We start from the raw sequence: 16,881 nt of genomic DNA on the forward strand, positions 1-16,881 counted from the left end.
TTACTTAGAAAACTTGGGGTACATAATGGAGTGCCTGTCATCTAGTCACTCAGAACCCAGACTAAAACATTATGCATGTCTATCTAAACAAAAGAGACTTTTGTAACAGTTCATCTTATCATTATTGTACTAAAAAGCTCCCTTTGAACTCTGCCTGTGAATTTTAGACTATACTGAACAGTCAGTTTTCATGTGTAATTACTGAGGTCCAATCCCTCAAATTAGGACTTGCCAATCTCTAAAACTTAATAGCATATATTATTTAAATAAAATATTTAAAATGTTGTAATTTTGTTTCATTGAAGTTCAAATGTTTTCTAAATGTTTATATTCTATATTGAAATTCATTTTTAGATGTTGAAACTTCCATACATTTATCCAGTGAAATTTAATCATAACCACTTCCACACCCCCTTCAACATCTCCAAGCTTTACCCAATGTGTTTTCTACCATAATTCATATCCTTTTCTAATAAATATTGTAATTAACAATTCTTTACTTTCACCCTTTAATTGCTTGCGTAGCATCACTCACCTTTTTGATGGTGTTTTTATAATCACCACCACCATCATCATCATTGTCATCATCATCATTGCCATCATTGTTGCTGTCATTGCTACTTATTTTACATATATATGTGTGTGTGTGTGTATTCATAAAAAACACTCTGTGTTTATTTAATGTGACTTATGCTTAAGCAACTTTAGGTGGGATCACATTATATTGAATAATCAACTCATGCCTCATCCTCCAAATAAATTATTTCTCCCTCTCTCAGCCCTAGATTCCTATAGTTCTTGGTCTGGAGATAAGATTTTTTTGCCTTCTGCTCATCTGTGTATGGTTGTGAGATTATCTAATAGGATAACAACCTACCACTACACATCATCTAAAGAAATGAGGACTTGCTAAAGATTTCCCATTTAGGGAGAGCACTCTATAATCACTTCTCAGCACTTTGTCCAGTTGGTGTTTGCTCTCTGTTCTAGAAAAGAACCATCTTTGATACATAAGTAGAGTCATATAAATCTATGTGTGTAAGGGTAAGTATTTAGATCATGCTTATATCATTTTACATACTTTTTGAAAATACACACATACACACACATAATTTGCATAATTTATTTAGTTGATTAATAAATTTTAATAATATACTTATGCGATATGATACTCATCACTTAATTAGACAACAATTCTTAGTAAAACTTACATGAGGTTTGCTGTTTTTGTGGGTAAATGGGAATCCAGGAATTAACTGGGCATAACATGAGGAACAGAAACTAGTGAGAATGTAGAAAATAGTATTTCAGAAGAGCAGAAACTTGCCAGTGTTTTTTGAGGTAAACTGAATGTGATTCCATATGGTTATTATATGTGATTCACTGTCATGATGGATGATATAACAGTTCAAAATATTTGTTAAACTAAAATCGGAAGAAATTTTATTCATTCATCAAATATTTACTAAAAAGCTACTACAACACAGACATTGATACAATTTAACCATCAATTTAATTAGCATATGTTAGTTATACATAATAAGTTTCCATATATCACTGTAATGCAAACTAAAATGTATTTTAAGTTTATGCTTAATTTGCTCCTATCATCCTCTGACATATGTGTAGGTGTACATCTGTGTGTAAAAATATATTGAACAATATATTTGAACAAAATATTTTCTACTTTCATGAAATTTATATTCCACATGTGAAAGATGGATAGTATCGAAAATGTGAATACATAGTTAGACAAAACTACCTAAATTGCCGGGCGTGGTGATTCATGCTTTAATTCCAGTGCTTGGGAGACAGAGGCAGGCAGATTCCTGAGTTCGAGACCAGCCTGGTTTGCAAAGTGAGTTCCAGGACAGCCAGGGATATACAGAAAAACCCCATCTCGAAAAACCAGAAAAAAAAAGAAAAGGAAAAAAGAAAAATAAACTACCTAAATGAAGTCAGAAGATAGTTTATGCAGTCAGTTGCACATAATTCTTTCATGAAGATGATAGAAGGGACATTTGACCAAAGGCCTTAAAGTAATAAGAGCCTTTCTCAAAGGGAAATGCAATGGTGCTGAAGCAAGATTATAATTGTAATCATAAGAACAAGCAATGATATGACTGGTAACATGGTAAAAGAGAATGCAAACTTATCTAATGCAGGAAAGAAATGGCTCTTTCAGGAATGAAAGTACATTACCATTTTATTTGATATAAATAGTCTAGAAATTTTAGTAACAGATGAAGACCTTAGCTTTTAAAACTATTACATTTCTGGCTACTCTGACAAATTATCCTTCTGAAAGTAAAATAAAAAGACATGGTCATAGAGAAATACTAATCAAAGAGAGGTGTCAGTATAGTACATATTTCAGTAAAATGTGCAAAGAAGAAGTCACTGTCATTTAATAATTGATATTCTAAAACTGAATTCCTGGAATGACAGTGAAGTAAATAAGTAATACGTATAAGTTACATCATTATATCCAAATTAGAAGTTAAATTATTAGCAATAAACACTACTGGATATTTTCTGTGCTCTCCAGTGAAACAGATATATTTATGAAGCATAAATATATTATCGGTATGGTTTTAGGGTGGTTGTGTATATAAAACCCTTAATATATTGACCCAAGTCTAAGGAATAAAGAAGGCAAGCAGTTAATTCAATCTGAATTTAGTATCCTAAGAAGGTGGGAATGAACTGGCTAATGACAATCGTGAAGCTCATACAGAAGTTCCCATGTCAAAGAGTGAGAGAAAATACATGCCATAGTCAAAAGACAAGGGGGTCGTGGGGGGAAAGAAAACAGAGAGTGGGAAGAATTGAAAGATAAAAGGAAAAAGAAAGCAGAGAGAGCATGTGAGACTTGAGGGGAAAAGAGAGATTCAGTCACAGAGACATTGTGAGGAAAAACTAGCCCTTTCACTGATTTTTGTTCTATTCACTAAATCCAAAATGGACAAGACACTAGCCACAAACACTGAGGGCAAGTTGTTATAAATCTTCTGTGGCAAGTACAAGGTATTTTTGAGAACCTATTTTTAACATAAATAAGCAAATGTCTCATGAATTACATGGAATAATCTGATTTCAGTCAAATTAGTAGATAATAATAACTTCCAGAGAAGCCATATTCCATTTAACTCTGAAAATTTTCTAATATCCAGAGTGTCTTTCACTAAAGTATACCCACATGCATATCTTTTGCCTAAAAGCTTCTTTATATACTTATATGCTTTTGAATTAACGTCTCAGTGCAAAGTGCCAGAAAAAAATAAGTGAATTCAACATCCTGATTGAAATTCTATATAAGCAACTCCTATTTTAGAAATTCAGATATGTATTTCTGAACAAAACTTTTTTGTTTGTTACTGTAAAACAGTGTTTCCTAGAACTTGTACAAAAGGTATATTTAAACATAACTGAATAACTAGATACTATCAGGAAAGAATGAATCCAAGTTATCATGAGTCTCTGAAGTGAGAAGTCATAGTCATAAATATCATGTTCTCTGTAAAATGGTCTTTTTGAGTGCACTCTTCACTTCCTTATTCCTCAAGCTGTAGACCAGAGGGTTCAGCATGGGGATGACCATGGTGTAGAACACCGAGGCAATTTTATCTGTGTCCATAGCGTGATTGGAACTTGGCTGTACATACATAAAAATACTAGTTCCATAGAAAATGGAGACTGCAGTGAAGTGGGAGGCACAGGTGGATATAGCCTTGTGATGTCCTGCAGCTGATTGCATCTTCACAATGGTGACAAAAATGAACACGTAGGATATCCAAATAACTATAAAGGCAAAAAATATGTGGAAGCTCACTATGTATACAAGAACCAGCTCACTGGCATATCTGTCAGAACAAGAGAGAACCATGACTGCTGGAATATCACAGAAAAAGTGATGGACAACATTAGATTCACAGAAATAAAGGTGAAATGTATCTCCTATGTGGATGGAGGCATTCAGGAAACCAATGACATAAGAGCCAATGATCAGCCATGTACACACACTTGTAGTCATGGTGGTGGTATAATGCAGTGGTTTACACACTGCTGCATAGCGATCATAGGCCATTGAGGCCAACAGGTAATTCTCCACAGTAATAAATGCTGCAAAAATGAACATCTGAGCAGCACAGTCATTGTAGGAAATGACTTTGTCTCCAATAAGAAAACCAGACATGACTTTTGGAGTGACTGCTGAAGAGTAACAAAAGTCTACCAGAGATAAGTTACCTAGAAAAAAGTACATGGGAGTGTGGAGCCTAGAGTCCATGAGAATCAACAGGATCATCCCCAGATTCCCCACCACGGTGATTGTGTAAATAGCAAGAAATGTGATGAAGAGTGGAATTTGAAGTCCTGGGTCATCGGTGAGTCCCAGCAGGATAAACTCTGTCACTTCTGTCTGGTTCTCCATCATGTTGAATAATCTCTTCAGTAATAAAATATTTAAAAATACAATATGATAAAGAAATGAAATGATAATTACAAGGTATAAGGCTAGTATGTATTCTGTCATTGTAGCTATAAATTTTATCTTGAAAGGACAATGCATTTGCACAGCATCGTATATGGATCACATACTATAACTTTAAAATTTTATGAATTTGAAAAAAAACATAAAAATTTAATAATTTGATGAAATTTTTTAGTGCAGATGAACCTATTTGACAGCTCATTTCTGCTAATTACAGTTAAACCTCACATTTCCATTTGCTTACCTGTCAAAAAATTTATATGGATACTTTTATTGTGCTTTCACAATACCCATTCACTAATGATGCTTTTTACATTCCTATAAATTAATTAACAAAAGAAAGTAATTTATTATTAGTGGCATGCTTATTAATTGCAATCTAATTTCTGTAATCATATATAACTTTAACTCTGAATAATTTCTAATAGGTCTAAAGTGGATTTAAGTGATTCGTTTCTTCAACATGTTGTTCACAATAATTTTACCTTCATATGGATGTATAACCAAGCAAATAAAATCCTGAAAAATCGCGCGAGTCCTCTTTTAATGACAAAGATCACAAAGAATTAATTTATGATGTTTATTTGACTTGTGACTTTTTCTGCACTAGTTCATGATTACTTTTTGTGCATTCATGCATATGTATGATTATAAACTGAGGTTAAAGATGAATTTAACTATTGAATGATATCATATTTCAATGCATGATTAAATACCAAGGTATATGGGAGGTTATAAAAATAATTCAACCAGCAGAGGCAAATCTAATTGATGTATATATCTCCAGGTATATGCATCAGAGAATTCAAGTACTTGAAACAGATATCTGACATTAATCTCTCAACATCACACTTCCATCTGAAATGCAAAGTTTATAAATGAGACTTACTTTTAGTTAGCACTGATAGAATAAATTAGTATATAATACAAGTTGACATTTGGGTGTTTACTACAGGTGACTAAGACTGTCATGTTGCTAGACAAGGACCCGATTTTGAACAAGGTCAATACTAGCAATGCAGAGGCCCATTCGCCATGTTGATATTTCCATGCTCAATTTTTCTTATCTTATAACCTGGTGTCAGTGGCTGCATACTCCAGAATTTATGTTTCCTTACTACACGCATATAACTTCTGAAATTCATCTGAGCAACTTATTTTGAAAATTTATCTTTCAGGAAATTCTCATTTCATTTGGACAAAGAGTTCACTATCCTTAATCTTCCATCTTTCCTTTGCTAATGTCATATAACAGTCAAATATCATAGATTCTGAAACTTGAAAAAGACCCACATTATTGGCAGAATTTAGTAGTTATACCAATAGTGCTGACACATTCCACCTTCTCAAAAATTGGTTTGAAAATTTCTAATGTAGTAACCATATTTAATATTTCCTTATTTGAATTTCAACTATTCAATGTTTTAAAATTATAGAAGCACTATAACATACATTCATGATGATTAGCTAGTCTGGGTTTCAGCGTTTCTCTTTCTCTCCTACTCCTTCTTCTCCCTCTCCCTCGCTCTGTCTCTGTCTTTCTGTGTGTCTCATAACTCCAATGAAATTCAAATATACAGTACACAAGATAGTCACTAATTAATCAATAAAAATATCATGTATTTTACTTGTATTCATATTTTATGATGCATGATTTCTAAAATGAATCGCTGAAGAATTTATGATAGACATTTTAACATTTATACTCTGTTCTTACCTCTGTCTTCTGATAAGTCCTTTGAAATCATCTTTTCCTATCTTCAAACAATTGCAAAAGATTCCCCAATACTGCTGCATGAAGTATATTTCGCACTTGAATAGTCTTGCAACTTGAAAGTAGTATGCTACTTAACTATGAGAGAATGAAGACCCAATTTAGAAAGTGGTTTTGGAGTCATAAATTCAGCTATATTATATTTAGTAAATACTACTAGATTATCTTTCTTCGAAAGAAAATCAAAACTCTCTGTAAAGCAGGGTAGTATGCTGAAAATAACATCAACACTAGTTAAGTTTTAACTATAACTCATTTTCCTTCTATATCCTTGGAAGAGTTATTCACCTCCTTATTATTTGTAAAAAGTACATTACTTTTATCTCCCAATTTAAAAAAAAATTCTACAAATAATAAATAAAAGAAGGCTATAAAATATTGTATGAAGATATTATCATTGAAGAGTACATATGTTTCTCTTGGATATCTTTGCTCACCATGATTGAAGCTTGGCAGAAAACCATTAGGCCAGGAAAAGGCTGTTGTGTACTCACAATGATTACTGTTCAGACAAAAAAAAAAAAAGAATGTGCAATGGAAATTGTGCTTTCCTTATAAAATGCATGATGTTTTTTTAATTTTCTGCAATACATGGCAAACTGGAATAATTACAAAGAGTGGGAAGTCTCAAGAGATTGCTCTCCAGAGAATATGTAACCCAACTTCCACCTATTCTACAAAAGAGACAATTAATTTGCCTGTGGGGATTGAAATGCCTATTATCTCTTTAAAATAAAATACCTTCTTCACTGTATCAGTAAAAGCATTACAATGTATATCCTAATAAATTATACCATAAGATATTCTACACATCTCTGATCCTCCATCCTATTGAAATCATGTGATGAGTTAGCCACTCCATTACTAGACATAATTCAAAGAAAATGAAATAAGTAAGCAAAAGATACATCTTAGACAAAGTTCACTGCAGTTCTCTGCATAATGGGTACGGAAAGCAAACCCCCAGATCATTCCTCAGTTGTTGATAGAATAAAGAAATGCAGAACTTTCAAGTTGCAAGACTATTCAAGTGAGAAATATACGTTTACCCTCTTGTCACAAGTAGTCAATTCTCAACTTCTGTGAGATACACATTTCAGGTGTCACATATGAATGGGATCAATCAGTAATTGCTTATCAGTCTACTCATTGTCCCTATCACAACGACCTTGAGTACCATCTATGTTGCTGCAAATGGAAGTTCATTTGGTTAAGAAAGACTAGTGTTCCATGATGTTCATACTCTGCATTTCTTTATTCTATCAACAACTGAGGAATGACCTGGGGGTTTGCTTTCTGTACCCATTATGCAGAGAACTGCAGTCAACTTTGTCTAAGATGTATCTTTTGCTTACTTATTTCATTTTCTTTGAATTATGTCTAGTAATGGAGTGGCTAATTCATCACATGATCTCATCAAGAAAGCATAGTATAAATTTTTATTCTTCTTTGAAGAGTGTAAATGGTATTTTGATAGAAATTAAAGTTTGAAGACTATAGGTAGGTTCAAACAGAGCTTTTAACAAAACTTCTTATTATTTCATTCAGTGCAAACAAGATGTGTTCATTGAGTCCACTTTTCTCAAGTATGTTAGTTTTTATATTTCATTATAAAAACTTTTGTTACTATGAATAAATTCATTTTCTTGATTTCTATTTCAGATAATCCATTATTGTTACATAGGAGTATGACTGATGTTACATGCTGAGTTTGCAACGTTACTGATTATATTTATCGGCTATAATAGCTTCTTTATTGATAGAGGTTTGAGGAACATTGTATGTATGTAAATTTATACATTGTGATAACACTAATATTATATTTTTTCTACCTTACCAAAATCCAGCCACCAACAGGCATTCAGTCTTGACACTGCCTGGGCTATATCTTTGCTGTGCCAACTCTTAAGAAATACTCCCCAAAGATTGCACATCACTAAAGATAGTCTCTTCTTAATTATAACTCATTTTCTAACACCACATAGCCAGAATCCACTTATTTACAAAATATCATAAGAATACCCTAATAGATTTTTTGCTTCACTCTATGTTATAAATCAGACAATAGTACTAGGTATTCCCCTAGGCCCATGGCCTATTGAGTCTCACACTGTTGCAACAGCATGTAATCAAGTCACTGCTATATGTGGCAGAGTTTCCAGCTGAATTAATGATTACCTATTTCCTCTGGTAGCAAGCAGAGTTTCTACCAGTACCATGATTAATAATCAGTAAGGATATAAACTCTGGTTGGGCACCAGCTTCACTGCTCCATGTGCAATGAACTATGTAAGTGTTGATGGACCCCTTACCAAAATAAATTTACAAATTCAATACAATTCCCATAAAAATCACAAACAAACATCTTTACAGACCATGATAGAACAATTTTCCACTTCATATGGAAAAACAAAAACCCAGGAAATCGAAAACAATCCTGTACAATAATAGAACTTGTGGGAGTATCAGCATTCCTGATCTATAGCTGTATTGCATAAATTTGCATGGTATTGGTAAAGAAAAAGACAGGTTGATGGATGGAATCTAATCAAAGGCCCAGAAATAAAATCACACATCTTTGGACACTTGATTTTTTTAAAATGAAGACAAAATAGACAGAAATAAAAGTACTAGTGGGACCCTGGATCTACAGCAAAATATTGAGGCTCTAATGAATCTGTTGGGGTGGTAGAATGAATTCTTGCCAGCAGAATACCTCAGAATTCAGAGTGTAATGATGGATAGGAAGGATAGTTAAAAATCATCTACCAGATCCCTAGTCCACTGTGGCCACTGTGGGTCTCTGAAAGAGTTTTGGGGAGATATGCAGCTAACACAAAGGAATGTAGCCAAGAAGGCTGAAAGGGCCTGGAAGAAAGAGTTTATCTGGGTCTGCACCAAAAGGCTAAGTCCCCCAAAAGCAGAGGAATTGAAGGATGTTACCATAAGCAGGATCCTATTTGGGCAGACTCACACATTGGAGATACTGTAATGGAAGACAGAAAGGATAGTGAAAATTACCTACCTAGTCCTAGCCTAAAAATCATCTATTTGAGTTCCAGCCTGGTATGGCCTTTTCTCAAGCACTTATACTCCAAGCACTAATAGAACAGTCATGAAGCCAAAAGCATTCAACTGTTCTTCCTATCCCAAATTTTAAAATCCTACTACTACACTATTACTGAAGCCATAATGTACTTGTAGACAGGAGATTAGCAGGACTGTCCTCTGAGAGGGTCTACCAGCTAATGACTGAGACATATGCAGATACTTACAGCCAACCATTGGACTGAGGTCAGCAATCCATATGGAAGAGTTAGAGTACAGACTAAATGAGCTGATGATGATTCAACCCCGTAGGAAGAGCAATTAAGCCGGACACCTCAGAGCTCCCAGAAACTAACCTGAAAACCAAGGAGCATACAGTCTTCCCCCCAAAAAATGGTTATGGCCAACACAGTAATGCTCTATGAACCTGGTACAAATATCTATTCTATCCAATTTTATTTCCATCAAGTGCTAATGAAGATCATTAATGAAAGGATCTGGAGGAGAAAATAGTTACTTCATCTTACAGGTTACATACTAATTAAGGAGGGAAGTCAGGTCTACTTGTATATAATTCTAAAATACTTTATATAATGAATTTGCTGTTTCCTCATAATGCTGCTGACAAAGGTTAAAATCAAAATATGCTCTTACAGGTTTGAATTATTAGCATGAGGCATGAGTAAATTACCTCAAAGCTTTGAAGTTTCTCCTGAAATTCACACACTCTGTAGAAAAAAAAAATGCCAAGATTGCTGAAATAGTCAGTGTCATGAGTGGTTGCATTAAAATGTAAATGGAATTCCCAGTATATGTCTACCAGAAAAGTTACAGCATTGATTCTGAAGCAGATCCCTGAAAGTTGGAATGGAACTATGCAGAAACTTCTTTTATGGAGATGGAGACATTAACCACCTTCATTTTAGAGAAATATTCTTATCTTTTGTAGAATGATTTCTATAGGCAGTAAAATCTTTCTGTATATACTACTAAATTTGCCACAATAGAGCTTTACTCAAATGACAGCTACTGTATTAATTTACTTTCATGATTTGGGCAATAACAACAACCTCTGAGATTTGGAAGATTTTGCTCTATTTAAGTACTTCTAAATCCTTCAGATTATGAGATTGAAGTGCTCCCTACTACTACACTATAACTGAAGCCATAATGTACTTGCAGACAGGACCCTAGCATGACTTTCCTCTGAGAGGGTCTACCAGCTAATGACGGAGACATATGCAGATACTTACAGCCAACCATTGGACTGAGGTCAGGAATCCATATGGAAGAGTTAGAGTACAGACTGAAGGAGCTGATGGTGATTGCAACCCCATAGGAACAGCAATTAAGATGGACACCTCAGAGCTCCCAGAAACTAACCTGAAAACCAAGGATTTGAAGCCCTGGGCACATGTGTTGCAGAGGATTGCCTTGTAGGACCTCAGTGCGGGAGGATGCACTTATTTCTGTGGAAACTTGGTGCCCTAGTGAAGAAGAATATAGGTGGGGATAAGGTGGGTGTGGTGGGTAGGTGGGTGAGCACCCTCTCAGAGGCAGGGGTAGGAGTAGGGTAAAGAACTTAGGGAAGGGGTACTAGGAAGTGAGGCAACTTTTGGAATGTAAATAAATAAAATAATTCAATAAAAAAGCAAGTAGTTGAATTTTAGACACAGATACTGATTGACAGACAGAAGAATTATAGGCATTCATCTATATGCAGTCATAGTACTCACAAATGACATTCTGAGGCAGCAGAATAACCATTTACAATTGAATAAAAATTAATAAATACTTCAGTTAACAAACTTTGGTTATTTCAGAACCCTTTCAGTAAATCTAACTATATTTTTTATTTACATATTAGTATTTTTAAGTATGTTGTAACTTCATTGCTATTTTATTAAAATATTTTATATTTACAATTCAAAGGTTATATGTTGACATAAGTGAATGTGTAAAACATAGCAAATGTCATAAAGTCACAAAAGAATATTAAATAAATAAATAAATAAATAAATACTTCAAAAGTAGCCAAGAACCTAAGACAACATAATATATAATCCTAGGAGAAAACTTAATATCATTATTTTACTAATTTGACATAGCAATAAATGACTCCTTAATAACATTGTGCTAATAATCATGACAGACAGGGTCACAACATGGAATAGGGAAAAGTGTGAAGCAGTTCAACTCCTAACTAAGAAGCTGCTTGCAAGGAGAAAATCAATTTAGGATATTGGACTCTCACTAGGTATATAAACCCCATTCCAGGGCAAGACCCAGGCCCAAGAGTAATTGAGCAACACAAAGTGAACTCAATGTAGATGAGATTTTTAAGGACTTTTCTGTTTTTTATTTTAGTTTTTGTGGGTTTCAGGGTGTGTGTGTGTGTGTGTGTGTGTGTGTGTGTGTGTGTGTGTGTGTGTGTGTGTGTGTTTGTGTGTGGGTGTGTGTGTGTGTTTTCTTTTGAAGAGAGAAAGTAGTCCAGAAAAAGAAAAAAAAAGTTGTTTTTAGAGGAAGGTGGGGAGTTTCTGAAAGGAATTGAGGAAAAAAAAAACACCTCAGTAAATTAAAATTTTTTCATCGTGCTTCCAGTGAAGAGCATTGACAAACGGCATACCCTTTGACCATAATGAAAATATAGGACTCAGTTGTGAAACAGACAACAAAAAAACAACAAAGCTAAGAACATCCAAACACTCTAAATGAGAAACATAGTTTAAAAAATTATCTTATATCAAAGAAGAAATAAAAATCAAACTCAGAAATACTAGAGTTGAAAAGTAATGATATATAAATAAAAATTTTGGGTGGATGCTTCTGCATAGAAAAACATTCAAATCAAGGACTACAAACTCTAGTTAAGAAGACAAATCTAGTACACATGACATGTTTATGAATAAAGCTTTTTAAGAACCAAACAAAACAGTCTTTCATTACATAAATGAAGACCACAAAGCTAAGCACTTTCAGATATCAAACAGCAATACTCCTTCAATGTACTACTGTAGGACTCCTCATCTCAATACTGTGCAATAATCCACAGAAAAAAATGATAGGCTTATCTTCTACATTGTATGAGAATAGACTATTTCTCCATTAGCATTGCTTTCATTAGACTTAGTAAGTAAAAGGTCAAAAGTAGTCTGAACATTAACAGATTTATTTTTATTTAAAATATTTTATATTTATATGCATATGTGGATTATGGTGGTATGTAAAAAGTGTGGCAATAACCTGTCATGTGTGTGCTCATGTGTGCTTTTCTATGTGTGTGTATGAGCATGTGTGTGAATTTGTGTGTTCTTGTGTTTCTGTAACAAAACTAATTAAAAAGTGAAAGGTTATGAATCTAAGATGGAATAGGATGGCACAAGCAGAGGTGGAGCAGAATAGGGTAGAGTTTAAATGATATAAGTAGTTTGGCTTTTTGTAAAAAATCAAGTGTCAATAAGTGTGTGGTTTTATTTCTGGGTCTTCAATTCTATTGTCTTGCATTCATCAACCTGTCTATCTCTGTACCAATACATGTATGTTTTATCACTATTTCTCGGTAGTATATAGCTTGAGGTCAGGGATGGTGATTCCTCTGGAAGTTCTTTTATTGTTAAGGATTATTTTCACAATTCTTTGCTTTTCCATATGAAATTAAGAATTTCTCTTTCAATGTCTTTGAAGGATTGTGTTGTAATTTTGATGGGGATTACATTGAATATGTAGATTGTTATTGATAGGATAGCAATTTTTACTATGCCTACCAGGGAGCATAGGAGATTTTTCCACTTTCTGACATCTTCTTCTATTTCTTTCTTGAAGGACCAGAGGTTCTGTCATATAGATCTTTCACTTGTTTGGTTAGAGCTATACCAAGATAAAGAAGGAGGGCAACCATGAAGGAGGACCAGCAGCCTCAATTACATTGACTCTGAGATCTCTCAAACACTGGACCACCAAAAAAGCAGCATACACCAGCTGATATGAGGACACATATACAGCCAAGGACTTATAGGTCTGGGTTCAGTCATAGGAGATGTACAAAACCCACAAGAGACTGGAGGCTCCAGGGAATGAAGAGGTCTGGTGGGGTGGGGAGTGGGGATGGGGGCATCCTCATGGAGATATAGGATGTGGAACAGTTGGAGAGAGACTGGGAGGAGGATAAAATTTGGAGTGTTAAAAAAGATTACATATTTAAAAATGTGTAATTGTTAAATACATTAAAGAGATATGTCGAATTTGGAGAAACAATTGGTAGTTTCTTTCAGTTGAGACTAATTTAGAGTAAAATTTTCATTGTGTTTCACCAGTTAATTATAAGCTTTCATAGAGGTCAGGAGACAAAGGAAAACATGTCCTAGGCTTGCATTCTGTTGAACCCTGTCAGTCCCCAACCAATGCTTACTTTCTAAGTTCCAAAATACATGTTTGGAAAGATTACACTTAACAGGTGGCAAAAATAAACATGTTCACACGTCCATGAAAGAGCCATTTGAATATTGTGCTAAAGGTTTATAAGAAGTTACCAGAACTACCTTTATTTGGAAAAAATTAAGCCAAAGGCAATGCAGTAGGGATAGGAGTTTGCATAAGTTGTTGCCCCTATTGAGGTCTTAAAAGAATAGGTATGTGATTTTACTGTGTATGAAAAACAATGGCTCTTGGAATTTAAAAAAGAATTATTAAGTTTACTTAATCAATTGTTGACTCAAATTATAGCAACTCTCTGAGTTATGGTTGTATTGCTCTAGCAATCAACAAATATTCAGGTATTGGGTTTGCAGATATATTGATAGCATTTTTGCCATCCTTGTCAATAAATACTAAGTAAAATTATTTTTATTTTCCTGGTAATGCTCCCACAGTGTCCTATCTAGCTACAGTATCAGCTTTTCTACTTGAGTGATTATATCTTAGGGAACTTAATATTTTCCACATTTAAAATTATACACAGTCCCACTACATCAAGATATCATGCTAAATACGCTTAGTGACCAAAATATAGTAACCTCAGTAGAATTGCAAGTAAGACATATAATGACTGGATGTAGAAAGTCAATCAAGATAAATAAAGTAGTCTTCAATATAAATGTATTTACTAGAAGCACAATTGTATGGTACATATGGACATAGTTCATCTAAGACAAAGGATAAATTATTTATTGAGTCTTTCTTATAAAACAAAAGTTCCAGGACTCATATGTGCCCTTTCAGGGTTTTTGAGGCAATAAATTCTTCATTTAGATTTATTATCTGAGACCATTTATCTAATATGAACATTTTAATTGTGAGTAGAGGTCAGATCAACAGATTGATTTATAGTAGAATATGCTACACAGAATTAATAGCAGCATATTAGATAAAAGAAAACAATATAAGTAACTGAGCATATGTACATAGACAAAATTAATATCAGAAAAAAGAAACAAGTGTAAAAATTGAGAAGCTTCCAATGAAAAACATGCAAATAAACATAATTTTGGGGATAGACAATTTCAGTGGTAAATTCTCCCAATACACAACCCATACTAATACCTTAATATAAAGGAAAAATAAGCTAAAGATCTGTATTAGATTCTAATTTATAATAAAACAAAACAGAGCAAATATAGATGCACAAAATTGGATATAACCAGAGGGACATTTGAATGTGGACAAAAAGTCCTAGTCAGTGAAAATGACAATAATTATTAACTATCACAATATGCTAGAAAGAGAAAGGAAAATGAAAATAATTTAGTGTATTGATAATGGTAAAAACATTAATGACAAATCAAACAACAGAACTCACAATTATCTAATTCCCATGTTATGTGTATAAATATATTGTTCCTTCATGTCCAGGCCAAAATGATATTCATAGATTAAAAAAAAAAGCACTCAGATCATGAACTACTATAAGCTTAAATATAATCTATATGCAGAAGTCATAAGAATTTTAATATTACACTGCAAAATATTCAAAGTTATTATCATAATGATTATTTTTCTTTCAGAACTACTTTCATGAATGCACTCTTTACTTCTTTATTTCTCAGGCTGTAAACTAAAGGGATCAGCATGGGAATGACCATGGTGTAGAAAACAGACACAATTTTGTCAGTGTCCATTGCATGTCTAGAGCTTGGCTGCAAATACATGAAGAGTGCTGTTCCATAGAAAATAAAAACAGCAGAAAAGTGGGAAGCACAGGTGGAAAGAGCCTTCTGAACTCCTGCTTCTGAGTGCATCTTTAAGACTGTGATAAAAATTATAATATATGATACTAATATTATTATGAGAGCAAAGAAGACAATAAAACTGACTAGATAAATAAGTACCAGTTCATTAACATGTCTTTCAGAGCAAGAGAGAGCCATGATTGCTGGCATATCACAGAAAAAATGATGGACCACATTAGATTTACAGAAAGAAAGACTGAATGTATTTCCAAGATAAACTGAGGCACTCAAGAACCCAAGAGCATAGCAGCCCATGATGAGACACATACATACACTTGGAGTCATGGTGGTAGCATAGTATAGGGGTTTACACACTGCTGCATAGCGGTCAAAGGCCATTGAAGCCAACAGATAATTTTCAACAGTAGCAAACGCTGCAAAAAAGAACATCTGAGCAGCACAGTCATTGTAAGAAATGAGTTTATCTCCTACTAAGAGACCAGCCATGACTTTTGGTGTGACCGCTGAAGAGTAAATAACATCCACCAGGGACAAATTACCAAGGAAAAAGTACATGGGGATATGGAGCCGAGAGTCCAAGAGAATCAGCAGGATCATCCCCAGGTTCCCTACCAGGGTAATGATGTAGATGAGAAGAAAAATGATGAAAAGGGGAAGTTGCAGGCCTGGATCATCAGTGAGTCCCAGCAGGAGAAAGTGTGTCACTTCTGTCAAGTTGTTCAATGATGTCATCTAACAAATAAGCAATGTTCTGCAGTAATGAGAAAGGAATGAATAGTATGTTAACAAACTAAAAATCGAGAGGGATAAACAAAATACATAGCGACTGGAATAACTTGATTAAAAAGATTCTCTACAATATCCTACACATTGCTGTGACTTTCATGTGCTAGCTAGGTATAGGGTCACATGCTTCTAAATCTGTACAATTTGATAAATAATTTATGCAACTTAACAATAGTGTCTCTGAATGGCCTTTCCTTCACTCTCTGTGCCATTTTTTGTCTTACTTTTCCTTTAGACAGAACAATTCTGGGTTAAACATTTTGAGATGGATGGGTGGCCCCACCCCTCAACTGGGGGACATGCTATCTACTGGAGGTGATCTCTTCAGTTTCTATCTTCCTTCTACTGGATATTTCTGCTAATGTCACACTTCTGGTTCCTGTGCCTTTGATCCTGTGGATGAAGATTGCCCAGTACGGGAGGATGCTAGAGGGGTGAGGCAGGAATGGGTGGATAGGTGGGGAAACAGCCTCTTAGAGGCAAAGGGAAGGGGATGACATGGGGGGTGCAGAGAGGAGACCTGAAAGTGGGACAACATTTGAAATGTATATAAATAAAATAACCAATTAATAAAATAGAAAGTAGTGTCTATCAGT

The 16,881-nt window shown here is 34.2% G+C and overlaps 2 protein-coding genes across 2 annotated transcripts; both read right to left on the reverse strand.

The window, feature by feature from the left end:
- Positions 1–3,508: 3,508 nt before the first annotated feature.
- LOC110285615 (olfactory receptor 5B3-like) lies at positions 3,509–4,435 on the reverse strand. Its single transcript, XM_021151896.1, has one exon. It carries the CDS (start codon positions 4,433–4,435, stop codon positions 3,509–3,511), a length of 927 nt encoding a protein of 308 aa, XP_021007555.1.
- A 10,863-nt stretch (positions 4,436–15,298) lies between these two features.
- Positions 15,299–16,231, reverse strand: LOC110285674 (olfactory receptor 5B3-like). Its single transcript, XM_021152009.1, has one exon. The coding sequence runs from the start codon at positions 16,229–16,231 to the stop codon at positions 15,299–15,301; it is 933 nt and encodes a 310-aa protein (XP_021007668.1).
- Between the last annotated feature and the right edge of the window lie 650 nt (positions 16,232–16,881).

The sequence above is a fragment of the Mus caroli genome, unplaced genomic scaffold, assembly GCF_978045245.1.
Source record: "Mus caroli unplaced genomic scaffold, Mus_caroli_1 scaffold_20, whole genome shotgun sequence".
NCBI lineage: Eukaryota > Metazoa > Chordata > Mammalia > Rodentia > Muridae > Mus > Mus caroli.

Bases quoted from the DNA above. Each gene is read 5' to 3' on its own strand.
- LOC110285615 (XM_021151896.1), bottom strand. From the start codon at position 4,435: ATGATGGAGAACCAGACAGAAGTGACAGAGTTTATCCTGCTGGGACTC.
- LOC110285674 (XM_021152009.1), bottom strand. From the start codon at position 16,231: ATGACATCATTGAACAACTTGACAGAAGTGACACACTTTCTCCTGCTG.